The sequence below is a fragment of the Haemaphysalis longicornis genome, unplaced genomic scaffold (genome assembly GCF_048455015.1).
Source record: "Haemaphysalis longicornis isolate Haplotype H1 unplaced genomic scaffold, Haemaphysalis longicornis Haplotype H1 scaffold_1, whole genome shotgun sequence".
NCBI classification, from domain to species: domain Eukaryota; kingdom Metazoa; phylum Arthropoda; class Arachnida; order Ixodida; family Ixodidae; genus Haemaphysalis; species Haemaphysalis longicornis.
Genome location: NW_027526203.1, coordinates 222,756,271 through 222,771,881, shown reverse-complemented (window position 1 = coordinate 222,771,881; position 15,611 = coordinate 222,756,271). Strand labels below are relative to the sequence as shown.

Here is a 15,611-nt window from a genome sequence, read left to right as displayed (position 1 = left end):
CTTTATCGTGCGCCGAAATCTCGTACACACGGGCGTTTTTGCTTTTCGCCTCCATCAGAAAAGCTGCCGCCGCGGCCGGGAATCGAACCCGCGACCTCGTGCTCAGTAGCGCAACGCCTTAGCCACTGAGCCACCGCGGCGGGTAGGATGTACCTCTCGGCGCAGTTAGGCGCCATTGGCGCAGCTATCACATCACTGCAATAACTAATGATGAAGTGTGCTCAGGGTTGATAGTGATTAAAACCACAAGCAGACAGCGAAGACAGATGGAAAAATGGCTACTCTAAATACAAATATACATGGCACAACAAACGGCAAGCAGGCACTTACACCATTTTAACGTTATAGAAACGAACTATGACTTAATTAAGTAATGCGCAATTAATCCACCCCTCCAGCAATTACGGCATATGCCAATGTTCCAGATTTAGAAATCTAGGCACAGTGCGAATGACAAACGTGGTGATAAACGTACCACCCGCATCAGCGCCATGATGATGATCTGCTCAGTTCGTCTGGGATGTCTGTGATGTGCTAGCCTGACTTAGCCTGATCTTTTTATTCTTTCTTCTCCATTTATCTCTTTAGCACTTTGCTCTGTCCTTTCACACCCCCTCTACTCGGCCTCTCCCACACTGGGTTACCTGCCACACTGGGTCGGCTAGTAAGCTCTCTGCCGAGCTCAATAATATCCCCAGTGCACTTCTTTTACTCTTCCCTTCCCTGGAACCACTACAAAGGGCTGTGAGCAGGCCAAGGAGCCTGTTGATATGGTTTATTATTAGCATATTTATTATGATTATTAGAATATATTTGATATTTTTTGTTCTTATACCAATGCAACTGATTAATCAATCAATTAACCCATCAAAGCCCACTGATTAATCAGATTAAAATTTTAGCCGACGCCCAGTCCTAGCTGCAAGGGATAGATTAGGGCAGATCTCAAACACACAATATGGGCATGCACAGAAAAGCAAAAAGACACACAAAGAATAAACAAGTTTAATGAGGAGCAATGGGAGACGGCGCTGCTAAGCTCCGAAGAACTACTACAGCAACTACTGATCCAAGAAGCTGAAGCAGCCGCCAGAGGTCAAGGACTCCTGGGCACACCCCTTCCCCTACGAACTTTCTGGGAAACAAAAATAAAGTTGTTTCTTTCTCTCTCACTCACTGCCACACACACACACATGCAGGCGGGGTTGTGACCAAGGGGGGTATTCATAACCTTGCATTTTCAACCCTTCTCTTCAAACATCTTTTAGCTGTTCATGCCTAGGTAAGTGTTACTTCTGGAAAGCTTTAGCCTCACACTTGCATTCTTATTCTTCATCTAGCAGTGGTGCTGGTATTCTTGACATGGAACTTTTTGCTTTGGTGCCAAAGCACATGAAATCTCTTTTTTACCTGGGTATTTTCCTTTGGCACATTGGAAAATGTACGAGTAAAAAATGAGAGGACAAGTCAGCGACCAAACTGAACGAAAATACGAGGACATACCAGTGTGATGACAACACCAAGACGGCTTTAAGAATTCCCAGGTGGTCCAATTAATATTCCATAGCCTGACATGCCCCATGGCTCAAGTGCAGATTCAGTGAGTAAATCCCCAAGTTAATAGACTAAATTGACATGTACAGTACACTAGAGAATTCAGTTAACAGCACTTGCTCCTTTTAGTACCCCAGAACTCTGCCCTTGACCGCAGGGGCCCCGACCAGGCCAGCAACTTCAAGGTTCAAAGCCTACCCCAAACTCTGTGGGTAGGTTTTCTCTTCAGTAGTTTATCAGCGCAAGATGACTGAGGGTGAGGGGTGTGCTATGCAGAAATGTGCCTACCCCTCCACCTTCAATAAAGTGCCCAAGGGCAGGAACCAAAGCTCCTGCTGCAGGGCCAAGTTTGAAGTATGGGCGCCTACCTCGCTGGGGTGGCCCTTGCAGCGGCACAGGTCGCAGAAAGGAATAATGGTCTGCTTGCACTCGGCCACCATGTGGCCCTTCTTGTAGCAACGGGAGCACATCCGCCTAGGGCAGCGCCTCTCATTGTGGCCTCCATCCGAGCAAAAAGCGCACACCTTTGTCTGGAAAGAGACAGGTGCGCCTCCGTGAGCTTCCAATGACAGGTGCTGCTGTAAGGAGCACCACACAAGCATGACACCACAGTCTTTCATGCATCTCAACGCTTTATAATGAACGAGCCCACGCATTTATAATTGACGTGCATCAGCCCACCCACACATCTTTGCTGCTTCAGTTTATGCTCATGTACCAGGGCGAGGGATCCCTCTTCCAAGCTCCAGTCTAGATTTACCAACGTGACATGGAGCAAGAAGCCAGTGCACGTTCTCCTTGTGCCCTTTCTCTTTCTATGCTGCTCCTACCATAGGACGCACCAAAACAAACAGAATGCCATGAACACTGTATCGTAGTCTCAGCAACCAGAGAGGCCAAAGCTCATTCATCCCTAGCCGACACTTTGGCTTCTCACACAACATCGCCCTTGGAGCCATTAAGTGTCAACAGCTTGTGCAAACAGGTATGCCCCAGTGCCCATTACCCAAGTCACAAGGTCCACTTAAAAGCTTTGGCCTCTGTCAGAACTGCAGGCCAGTCCATAACAAAGAAGCATGCTTCTGTGGCCTACATTCCCTTGGTGCAGAACTTCCTAGCATGTGACAGAGCGCGAAACACTGTCACTGGGTTTCCCGCCTCGGCAATGCCCCTGCCCAACTCTCCCCCACCTACAGCTGTGCAGGCTACATGATTCCAAGGGCAGGTCATGAGATCTTGTTTTAGTAGAACGCCAAAAGACAAAAAGAATGCCAGCACAAACATTTGGATACTTTCCCTGAATCCCACCCAAATGCCCATGCTGGGCAACTTGCATCATGCAGGCATAAAGTAGAAACCACATGAAGGCAGCGAAATACTACAGGGCTGCGAATATAAAAAACCACAACCACTCCCTTCATGAGGAATGGGGTCGAACTCAGAGTTTGAAGCTACAATGTTGAGTGGCTGGAAGCAGCTCTGTAAGGTACCTGTTGAGGAGTTCTAGATGTGGTGTCAGCGTAAGCCCCTTCGTTCTGTATTATAGTGCCAAACCCAGGACTGACCTTCTCAATCCACTCCTTGCCAATGTGAGTAGCAGAATGACACGTGAGTGTGCCTCTAGGGGATCCTAACCCCTCTTGGGACCATCACCAAGAGGGACAAGATCATAATAGTGTACCTCTAGGGAATCGTAATCTCAGAGGAACACCGATGTGTCATTTCAGTACTCTGCCACTGCCTCTGGACAAGTCCCTCTCCTCTCACTGCAAATTACCAGTACAAGGTGATGGATTGTGGATGTGCTTCTCTCGCAAGCCATGGATGGGTCAAGCATGGGTCTGCGAGGTGCGAGTCGTGACGACGATTCACTGTGACATACAGAAACATGCAGCATACAGACGAATAATTGCCTTGAACTGAAGATACATCCCATTCTGTTACTAAGTAGGTATTAGTGAGAGAACATGTTGGATGTACCCTGAAGCGAAGTTCTACTATACTGAGGCAGCCATGGTGTAAATCTTGAGTATGGATGCCTATTGTTAAACTCCATACTTGCTCATTCACACACTGTTCAAAGAGCACCCTGCAAAATTGGCTGACCTTGCACTCTGCCTACTGTATTGTCGTTAGACTACTGTAGCATTTTTCATTTGCTCTGCTGCTTTTCTTTTCTTTGTGTCATTCTTTTCTCACTTGTCTAAAATTTTCATATGAATGGTGCTTTATTCTGAGCCATCAGTCCCTCAGAGAACTGCTTTTGTTTGCATGTTCATCCAGTTGTTAATTGTGTGCTGCAATGCTCTCTCCTCTCAAGGACGTTGTTCCAAAGGCCGACAATATGCTGCGAATAAATAATTAAATAAACACAGAATCAATGAATGAAACCATACGGGGTCTTTCAGCTAACTTTAGCCAGAGTTAAAAATATGCCGATGCACTGCAAGATGACATGACCAGATGCATGTTGGTCACTTTTGTATGTAGTGTGTCACCCTTTTTTTAGTATTTTGCTTAGTGAGATAATTAGTCAAAATTAATTCGCCAACTTCTGAAACAACGAAGCTAGCAAAAAAATTCCAATTAGGAAGTGTCAGAGTGGTTTGGGAAACATCCGAATAAATAGTTTCCGTCTTTCTGTCTATTAAGTATTAGTGTATTTTAGCTTACTGATGATTAGAGACCGGAACTTTAGGCACGAAAAATCTAGGTTTTAGGCGCCTATAATAGGCATTGAAGAGTGCCATTTAGGCATATATAGGCATTACATACTCCCGTTTAGGCATATATAAGCTCTATTCCTTTCTGCTTTAGAAGCATAATTTAGCACCAATTTGTTGCTTGCAGTGAAACCGCGGACACATAATGTGCCGTGGGAAAGTAATTTTACCTTCATCCGTAAAATAAGCAGCAGAAGAGCTATTATTTTAAAACTTGCGTGAAATTCACGGTGATTCAATACCAAATAAAAAGATTGAAAGCCATGAAAAACCACACGAATCTCAATGATTTGCGGCTTGAAGTTGTACCCACTTTCAGTCGGTAATTGTGTGGGAAAAAACAACGCTCAACGTCCACTAAAGGTGGGGGAACGTTCTTGCACTTCTGGACTTTCCATGATTCATTTACATCTGGAATATCACAATGTTTGCTGCTCAGAACATTCGGCAGGTATTTTAGAACGTGGAATCCAGAAATTTTATGTCAGGCAGATTTTAATCGACCGTTCCTTCGGGGATGGTGGCGGATTTGTCCTGGACCTCCAAGATAAACTCACCATTCTCAGACAGAGTGGCGCCAAATCTCCCAGCTGCTGAAATGCTCCCTGCTAAGCATGCGAAGTAAGCACACGAATGCGCTCTGTCACGTTGAAGTGTAGCGTGGGGCAAATACGTTGGGCTGCGACGCATTTGTCCACTGCATAGCTGTTGATAAAACCGGAGTGTTTATGGTATATTTTTCCATCCTTAGCCGAGTTGTTTAAAGGGTAACGATGGGCTCTGGTTGAAGAGACACAATCGGTAACTGATACCTGACGACACAACTTCGCTTCGAAGAAAGATCTTGACTGCAGATATTGATTCGTTGACGGAGCAGAACAAGCCCCTCAGCTCTTCACAACACAGATGAATCGCATGAATAGTACACGGAAGTGCAATAATTTTGTAGAACTGACTGAGCTATTCTGTTCTGCAGAAGCGGATGACTTGCGAAGCTGCAGGAATAACACCATTCCCAACCTATGCTCTACATAACGATTATCAACATTAAACAGCCCGCACGATTGTTTCGAACTAATTCCCTTAATGCGAGATCCTGAAATGCCCTTAAAGGTTACTCGGCCACGGAAGATGACGGGTTTCACGACTACACTACTTGTAAAGTGCTGAGATCCCCATTCCTAAGCTTCGTTTCTTGTTCATTCTTCGTACTACGAGTACTGCATCGTGCCAGCCGTAGGTTTTCCCGTGATCGGCGGCTAACAGTGCACGTGTTCGTGGCGTCACCTTAAGACTTTCGTGTTTGAGATCTGCCCGTGGTTTCCCCCAGAAGGCGTCTTTGAGCTTGAGTGGCATGTACGGGGCTGTTCCGCGTTCATTTTTTGTTTGCTGTTTTTTTATTCCGTTAGCAATAGATAGGGCAAGTCGGCAGAAGTTTTCCCTGTTGGTCCGTTGACACAGCCCGCCAGAAGGACATAGAACGAAAGAGTTTGCGCGGACCGGGGTGACGTCGATGCGCTAGGCTGCGGTGTCGCTGCTCCCGGGTTTGTGGCGGCACGGCCGAGATTGAGAGTTCATGGTGGTGGCGGCTTGGGCATGGTTTGGGCTTCTTGGCGTGTGTTGCACGACACGCGGATTTTTTTCGCAAACGGCGTGAAACAAACTCCCCGTTGCGGGATTCGGAAGCGAGAACAGTGCCTGCTGAACATCGACTCAACAATCACAAAGAAGGCATGTATAGCACAAAAAAGACATTTTTAGGCGCCATATTGTCAAAATAGGCACGAAAAAGCTCATATAGTCAAAATAGGCATGATAGGCACAATAAACTATTGCTTAAAAAGCTCCCCTTTCCTTAGTTCGTGCTTATATGTAAATAGGCTTGATACGGACTGGAGGAAAAAATAGGCATTTTGCCTAAAGTTCCGGTCTCTACTGATGATGCTGCGAAATACAAAAAACACCACGTGACATGCCCGCTTGCGCTTCGGGATTGCAGTGCTCCCAAACGTTGCGAGCACAAACAATCACAGGCGCGCTGCAACTTAAAAGGCAACAGGGCAGTGACGCAAGCATTTGGCTGTGCCATTTACGGCAACGATGTGCTTCCCTCGTGACAGTTACTAGCAATAAGCACACACAGCCAAATGCTTGCGTCACTGCCCTGTTGCCTTTTATTGCAGCGCACCCGTGATTGTTTGTGCTCGCAACGTTTGGGAGCACTGCAATCCCGAAGCGCAAGCGGGCATGTCACGTGGTGTTTTTTGTATTTCGCAGCATCATCAGTAAGCTAAAATACACTAATACTTAATAGACAGAAAGACGGAAACTATTTATTCGGACGTTTCCCAAACCGCTCTGACACTTCCTAATTGGAATTTTTTTGCTAGCTTCGTTGTTTCAGAAGTTGGCGAATTAATTTTGACTAATTATCTCACTAAGCAAAATACTAAAAAAAGGGTGACACACTACATACAAAAAACATCCCCCTCGCGAGGGGCACGGTCAAACGCAGAGCATTTTCGGGGGGCGCACATACCCGATTTTATCTGGTTCGAAAGAAATTGACAGCGAGAGCGAACGCCGAGAACCGCCCCATCACGGCACGACCACGTCACGATCACGCCACAACTGTTGTTGCTCCCGCGCCAAACTACGACGCATGCGCGCCCCACCTGTTGCTGAACGCGATCCGAGCACGCAGAGAACACGCGAGGAGCAGCGGAGAGCAGGCGAGGAGGAGTGGGGGAGAGGGCGCACCTGGAACGGCTGTTGCGGACGCCGAGGCACGCCAACGCCGGGTGACATCGTGAGTTAAAGAAATGCTCTGCATTTAAAAGTGACCAACCTGCATCTGGTCATGTCATCTTACAGTGCATCGGCATATTTTTAAACTCTGGCTAAAGTTAGCTGAAACGCCCCGTATATATCACGGGTGGGTCGGCTCATTTAGCAATATACGGTATGCAGTCTCTCACCAATTTTTTTGGATTCAGAAAATTTGCATTCGTGTGTTCTTGACACACAAGAGATGGTGATTTGCCCAGTACCTCTGTGCTGCAACAGAAATTCTTTCAGCCATGCTCTTTGTTCCTAAGTTAAAAAAAAAGTTCTGCAGGCCAAATTAGCACAACCTTTTTCCTAAGCAAGCAAACTGCACAGTTGCCCAAATTGCCCCAAAAGTTGTGGAAATAAAGAAAACGAACACTTTCGTTTCTCTCTCTCTCTCTCTCTCTCTTTTTTTTCGGAGATAGATTGGTGTGAACACATATACATCATCTGCAAAATATCAGCGGCGAATACAGCCTAGAACATATTTAAAATCAATTTTAAAGTGTGCGAAACGCAACCGAGCAGCCAGCAGAGGACCACGCGCAATCGACATCCCGTGGATATTGTGTAAATAAACAACATCCAAAAACGTCACGAGTTTGTGTTTGCCGCTTCCGCACTGCCGGCGTTTTTCGCCGGCTCGCTCTGTCTCTCTCTCTCTCTCTTTTTTTTTTTTTGAACTCTGAAAACTGACTCCATAACATTGAAAAACTTCACCACATTCCTCAGGGTCAATAAAACAAGAGGCAGGCCAACCAAAAAAGGGAGAGAATTGGCAAGCTTCAGCATGCCACGCCCTCACCCAAAATAAACAGTGGGCTTATCATTTGCATTGTTCCAGTTTAGCTGCAACCTTGCTTTGCCAGCTATGGCAGAACAGGGAGTGTTACTGCCAGCACCGAACTGTACGCCAAAACCAATCGTAGTAAAACTGGGCAATGCGGGCCAAATGAGTGCCAGGTCTCACCTTGCGCCCACGGCAGGACCTGGTTGAGTGGCCCCTCGTACCGCAGCAGCGGCATAGCTCACCAGCTAAGGCGACATGGTAGCGAAAAGACTGTGACGGTCGATCGGCACGGTACCGGTCATCCGCGTCCACGTGCCACAGGTCCGCTGCAGAGACGAATAAAATCTATGCATCACACCCTGCCTCTGAAGGTACACCACCACACAGGGCACATGTCTGCTGAGGTTCTTGTTTGTGCAATGAAGAAAGGCAGATGCTAAGTGCGATGCTTACTCCAGTGAAATCTCTTCAGCACACAAGGCAGAAGACTTCCCAGAACCTTCCACCTGGTCACACCACTGACGTGTATCCCTGTCCCTTCAAGCACAAGGAACACCTTGAGAACCCTTTAAATGATACCGAGACCTTTGTACAAAAGGACCCCTATCTGCTCAACAGCCCCCCCCCCACCTGCCTTTGTATCGCAGTGTGAAGTGTGAACTCAGCAATATTACAGACGGCCCATTATGGTCCACATGGTGGCTGCCTCAATTCTTTCCAAAGGACCACAATAATGAAAGCATTCCTACGGACACACCTACCTCAGTCAATAATTAAAAAACTCAAAACGTCCAGTGCCCTCCTCTAGGCTGTCATAGGTCAGCTGCTGCTCCAGTGCACTGAGTGCACACATATTTGATTTAGATTTTAAATAAGAGCTTCCCTTTGTTAAATAAACATTTGCAAAGTAAGCATCAATAGCACACTGCAATTACATAACTGTGAGGAGAAAGTAGTCCAGCATGTTTTACTGCTGTGACAAGAAAAAAAAGTATACAAACAGACCCTTCAGGTGTATGAAGACTTTTCCTCAAATGAAATACTCAGTACACGAGTCTTCGTTTTAAAGAGACAATGAAGGGAGTTTGAAAAATATTTAAGTCTAGAATAAGTAGGCCACGTTAAGTTCTTCTGGCCGATTTGCATGCATTCTTTTACCAGAGAAGCACATTCAAAAGTGCTGGTTCCCTCACGCCATTCTCCTCGCTGATTTGCTGTCATTGGTTACTATAAGAACACTGGTACGTCCGTCGGCCTGAATTTAGCAAATTGCTAGCATGTTAAATCTGTGTGCAGGAACAATTAAAAGGTCGATATTACCCATTCAATGGGTGAAAATCAAAATTCTGAAGGATATCCGAGATAGCATGACATCATTACAGCAATCAATAAGGGCACAGTTAGACACAAAAAAAGGAAATTACAAAATCATAGAGATGTTTCATATTTTTGTGCTGTACATAGTCCCAGGAGGGTCAAGGCAGTGCAGCTAAGAAGGCAATCCTTACATTTTACTGTGCCATTGCATACAAAATAAATAGCACCACTATTAATTTTATGCTGACACCATCTTGAAATTTTCCCAACGAAGGAAAGCAAGATTTTAAAAGTTAGGTTTTCCAGCTCCATTCCCTATAAAAGTTTACCTCAAAAGACTATGGATAACCAATCCTGTTACCGCAAGTGAAATAATAGTTTTGGGAAAGCAGAATTTGCCCCCCTCTTTCTTCCCCCCAAAAAGATGACCTCAAAGTACGCCACTTCATTTTCACTACATCTATGGCCTCTAGAAACACCCTGCTGGAGCATATGTGGGGTCTAAATTATGGCTCATTTAGGGCAATAACTTGAAGCCTTCCCTATTAATTGCAGGGGAACCCACATTCACAGTATTTTTTAAATATGGCTTTGATGCGTGGTTTCGTAAATCAGCCCCTACTACACGAAGTGACAGCGTGCCTGTGCCATTGTGGAGCATGTGTGCCTAGAAGGAGCATATGCAAGTTGTTTTGGCACGGCACATAGTCATAAGTAGCATGAGGGGGCAGAATGATGAGACGATATCACGACACTACTTCTGGAGTAGGGTTGCGTGCAAGTGTTCACGTGCTGGGGGAACTATAAAATACCAAATCTTTCGAATAAAACAAACTTATATTTTGTCTTCATGCCCCTGTAAGGTACAGGTGCCGTCAAAAGTAATTGGAACACAGTCTCATAATTTTATGGGAATTATTTCTTCCGGAAACTGCCTGGCTGCATTGGTGTGCATTTAAAGGAGTCCTCCCTAATAGAAAAAGCTTTCCGTAAGCCGGTAATGGCTGTCATAAAGCCAGTAAGACAAATATTTTGTGATATTCACAAATACTTGTTCCAATTACTTATGACAGCACTCGTAATAGTGCAACACTGTGTTAAGATGCGACGTTGGCAGACACTGCACAAGTATACATTGGAAGATATGACCTTTTTTGCTTGCTTTGCTCGCTGCCCAAGGGATGCAACTTGCTGAAATAAAGTTTACCACTTGTAACACAAGTTATCCCACATTCCAACTCTTAACGGCGGCACGTTTTGTACAACAATGCCATGCTCCTTGTACGAGCCATGCAAAAGTAACAAAGCGAAATGGCAGTGGCACGATTGCTTCTCTGGCCCTTTTTCAAGAGGTTTCAGCATCGTTGCATCGTAAACATTTCTGCCTGTAGCACTAAATATCACCTCCAACAACACGTACCTTACTGTGTTAATGGTGTCGCAACCACTTCAAAATTAAATTGTAACTGTATGGCAACAGCTTCCCGGCGATTGCAGCCAGCTACATTTACAAAATTACAGCGACTGGTTATTGGGGCACTAAAAGCCTGAGATATCAGACACAGCAACAGCAGTCTTTGGCCAGCAGGCTAGCACAGCAAGCTCTGGCTGACTGCACCAATGCTGCTTGTCGATTTTCTACAACTGACATAATCGAGGGCCTAATCATTGCGCAACTAGGTCGTGAAGTGTGAAAAATATCTGCAGTACTCTTCGCAGCAAGAAAATATGGGTCATTTGAAACAACTAAGAACAGATAAAAAGGACACGAAGCAACATGATCCGTCAAAATGAATGCCAGGATGTCGAATCCTAGTATCCACTTTTACGAACCCTTTTCGATGCCACGCAAGTTAATCAGCCCGCGAACCAATCTGAAATAGCTGCTTCCGAAATCCGGAAGCAAGCTCAACGACACCCTACAAACGGACAGCGTCAATCCACGGGCCAAGATTACAGAAATGCCCAAACCGGCTCAGCCTGCAAACAGCCTTCCGAAGGGAGCATGTGGAGAATTGTGCCAGGCAGCCTCGAAAACCAACACTGTAAGAGCGACCAGCTTACAGTCGGTGGCCGTGCTCTTGGGCGCCTCCAGCACGTTGAGAGAAATGTGCTGGTTGTCATCGCTGAAGTAGATCACGTCATCGTCGCTGCTCAGCACCACTACTTCAGCCGGGGCCGACGAGTTCAGGTTCAGCTTAGCAGCCGCTCGTTTCAGCAGTTTTTTCTGCTTCTTCTTCGCGACGCCTTTCAGCTGCTCGGCGTCCACCGTGCAACGAGCAGCACCAGTACGCGGTGTAACGACCCTCGTTATCTTTGCTTCCACGGTCGCCTCATCGTCGATGGTAATAGGTGGCGGGTCTTGAATTTTACTACCTCCTAAGTCGTAGTGAATTTGCGAGTATAGCAAGGCCTCGAGCTCGCTGTCCGGCGCATCGCTATCTACTTCCCGGTCGTCGTCCGAGCCACTGTCCTCATCGTAAGCGCTCCACATCTTGACTTCCAAAGGCACTGCCAAGCATAACCTATAACCTCCCCGATTAAGCAATACCAGGACCTACACGCTGAGTCCTCGGCACTTATTCCAGGGCTAATCAATCGGCCCGCCAAGCTAAACCCCGTAGGCAAAGGTTCCGAACGCGCGTGACGCACGAGCAATCGAACATCGAGCCACGTGCTTGCGGCGGCGGTCAATTGTCATCGTCTCAGCGATTTCGGTCTGTACTGGCAGCCACATAGACAAAAGCTGCAAAATTTAACATAAAATCGGATAAGCGTAATTCTAGACGCGAGAAAGCCACAACCAAGACGAAGCACACAAGGCACGCACGCACGCACACGGTACACGGTGCACACAGCCACAGAACAACCACAGACACCACAGAACAGGGAGGATTTATGCACTAGCGTCTAGCGTCACTAGCGTTGGCATGCGGTGTCTTGGCTTTGGCACGTAGCTCCGCTAAATGAACTGAAAAACAAATAAATCCTGCTGAATAAAATAAGTTAAACAATCCTACACAAAATGAGGTATTTTGAAATGTTATCAGTGATAATTGGTTATTTTTATAAAAAGAAAGGCAGCGTCTGGAACCCCACGTGGGGCACGAGATTTAGCCCCCTCGCAACAACTCCTGCCCCGCGTGACGTCATATATACGTCATAGTGACGTCATATTAACAGCAATTGTTATTAGTTTGCGTAGTAGAATACAAAAAGCACATTTTTTTAAATTTTAATAAAAAATTAGGAAGCCACTCATTTGCTAGAAGTTTTATAAAAGAATTTTTTTGTTCGTTCTTGCGGAAGCCGCCGATGCTGGCGGTATGGCGTATCCGAAAGTGCCGAAAGCCCTGAATGCGTCCTCGATAAACACGCACCGGTGTTGCCCCCAAAACCGGTGCGGTGCACAGTGCCCCACGACGGTGCGTACCGGCACGGAGCGTTGATCGAGGACAAACGGGGCTGTCCCTATCCGCACGCCTCGCGCGGATAATTTTTAAAACTGTCCGCACGCCTCGCGCGGATAACTTTTAAAACTGTCCGCACGCCTCGGGCGGATAAGTTTTAAAACTGTCCGCACGCCTCGCGCGGATAACTTTTAAAATAGTCCGCACGCCTCGAGCCCGAATGCAGCCGATGCAGCGCCGTGTGCCGAGTTTCTTTTTCCGGGTGTTATTTGGACGCACCAGATTCCTCCGCTCTCAACTTGGATGCTATCCGCGTTTACGTTGTCGTGGCTGGTTACTTTAGCGTTCGCTAGTACGATGATTTCCTTACTTAAACCAAGTGTAGCGTCGGTCTGCTAACGCTCGGCTTCGCGTTGTGTGCTGTCCTGAGCCAGCCAGCTCACGGGTGAAGCCGGCGTGCTAAGCCCTCTTCGGAGAAACGGCGACCACGACGACACCGACCCATCTCCTGAAGAATCGAGGACGAAGTTTGCCATCGCTAGTTCTGCACTTCCTATCCTACAAGCCACGTTGCAACAATGTGCCAGAGATCACCACATGAACAAATGCCGTGCTGCGATGTGGCGAATACTGTGAGGTGAAGATGATTGTGTGCATCGGGGCGTAGAGCTCGACGTACTACCACATTCGGCTTGTGATTGCGGTGACGGCGTAGCACATGGTAAATGCGCGAATGAGGTGGGGCCGAGTGCAGGGTGTGTTTTCTGCGCTATCGGCCTTCATGTCGGCGCATTCGGCGGCTGAGTGCGATGCTTGCACGGGCAGCGATTGTTGCAGGCAGCCGTTGCCAGCAATACGCGGTTGCAGTAGTCAGCTACGGTCGCCTTGGCGTTTGTTTAGCGCCCGAGGTTCTTTCTTTTAACGTAGCTGCTACCCGCGTAACATTGAAGGAAAAAAAACGCGATTATTGCACGGAACTGATACACTGAGCATGCGTGTGTGGTATATTCTGTGCGGACCTTGGGTTCTTAGTATTGTTCTGCGGATGCTTGCTTGCTACTGCTCGTATTAGTTTTCGGGCTAGGGGAACAGGCACAGTGCCAAAGCGATACTGAATCAAGTGTGCATGCATTGGTTTTGAAAACAACACGAGGGTACGTACAATAACGCTCACAGCACAAAATAAAAACAACTAATGGGAAAAAAAACTGGCGCTGTTTGCTGTCCTTTAATCTGCCCGTTTTTTTTTATTGTGAGCATTATGGTTTACCCACTAGCTGGCCCCCTCATGTCCTAGCTGTGCTAGATGTGATGAGGCGTCAAAGACCCTTTGAAAACACTGCGTAAGAAAAATCAGTCGACTTCTTGCCTATAAAAATAGAGTTCAAAATTACAAGCGCTCCATTTTAAAGTACTCGCTTTCGTGGAAACTGCTGTTGTGGGAAGCGAGTCTGATGCATTTAAAAACACACATCACTGCCACATTCTTTCTAGGTAGCGGCACATTGTATGCACTGCTATTATGAGCGCGTTAAAGCATTATAAATGTGGTATTCATGCCTCGAGAGAGAGAGAGAGAGAGAAATCTGTACTATTGTATTATATAGGCAGCCATAGTCCAGGTTGCCTGGCCGTCTCCTAATCTTCATTAGAAGACGGCTAGTCTGCAAATCTCCCATAGTTCCTCACTAGCCCGAATGCCATGACCACCAGAAGTTCTTGCATCGACTTCACGTCCACACCATAATCCGCGCTCAGCCAGTCTTCCCAGGAAGCATGTGGCGGCAGGTATAGTGGATGGCACCCCCAGCAGAGGGGTAGTACTGGTGGGGTGTGAAGGGCAGTTGGTTGTCGGGCAAGTGGGGCAGGAGGATTCCATTTGTATAGTGGACACGAGGCTGGGCAAGAAGGGAAGGGGTTTGTGCATTTCGGACCATAGATGCAGCTTCAAGAGACAGGGTGAGGTGGGGGACCAGGAAAGACTGCCTACTGGTTCTAGCACATGTGCAATATGTGGGCTTGGATATACAAAGCTTCTCAGCAAAACTGTACACAACTCAAGGTCTGCTATGATGCCAAAGAGGGCAATGGCAAGCATTTCATCACACGAGTTCTGGATGTGTCGCGTCTTTCCTTTGTCATTGTTCCAGCCATGCTGTTTTTTCCTGTTGTGCAGAACCAACACACTGCCACTGTTGTATATTTTATCACATGTTGCGATATGTGTTGACCCCTAGCCAAAAATTCTGTGTGCGTACATCATGTGTCGGTCAAAATTTTTCTGTTCAATATACTCTATATGGTAATAGAGGAGCTAGAGCCAAAAGCAAACACTTCAAAAGCTGATAATTCCAACCTGTGCCACCAGTGTATACATTCACTCTTGGAAAGGGGAATTATATCACAGTCATCACACTGTGTGCCTTTGAAAGTTCTTTCCAGAGAGGATGTATCCGTTAATCTTTTGTATTATGAGTGCATGAGGCGGCACACATATTAAAAGAGTAGTTACTCATGTTCAGTTCTTCCTATGAGACTGAACTGGGCAAATCGTTTTAGACCATAGGCAGTGCAAGTGTTTCAAGATATGTACTCGCTCGTGTTGAGGTGTTTATCAATTCCTTTTTCTTGGGTTGGTGTTCTGCCTTTCTTCAGACCGTTTTGCCTTTTGAATACGTGCGAAGCTTGAAATTGTTTTATACTTCTGAAAGATTACATACACAAGAAGCTATTTGCATAGTTGCTCAAATTGAAAATTTCATGTCAGTAGTCCTTTAAATCGCCTTTATTCTTCACAGGGGCAAGGGAGATGAGAACAGGGCTGCTTTCGGCATAGGTGCCTTAGTAACACCACTCTTCACTCAACACAAAGGAAAAAGTAAACAAAATTTCGTTTCAGGTTGCTATAAAAGGACCATTACCTTGTTCATAATTTTGTAATGAAAAGGGAAATAGGTGACACCAGTGCCAGAAAAAGGTGCCCGGAAA

The 15,611-nt window shown here is 46.4% G+C and overlaps 1 protein-coding gene across 1 annotated transcript in view; it reads right to left on the bottom strand.

The window, feature by feature from the left end:
• Nucleotides 1-12,083, bottom strand: part of LOC144142213 (uncharacterized) — a 41,993-nt gene extending 29,910 nt beyond the window's left edge. The window contains exons 1-3 of the mRNA XM_077673575.1: nucleotides 11,278-12,083; nucleotides 8,077-8,222; nucleotides 1,923-2,084 (exon numbers count right to left, since the gene is read on the bottom strand). Coding sequence (XP_077529701.1) covers nucleotides 1,923-2,084; nucleotides 8,077-8,222; nucleotides 11,278-11,707 — 738 coding nt within the window. The 5' untranslated portion in view covers nucleotides 11,708-12,083. The remainder of the gene's footprint in view (nucleotides 1-1,922; nucleotides 2,085-8,076; nucleotides 8,223-11,277) is intronic.
• Between the last annotated feature and the right edge of the window lie 3,528 nt (nucleotides 12,084-15,611).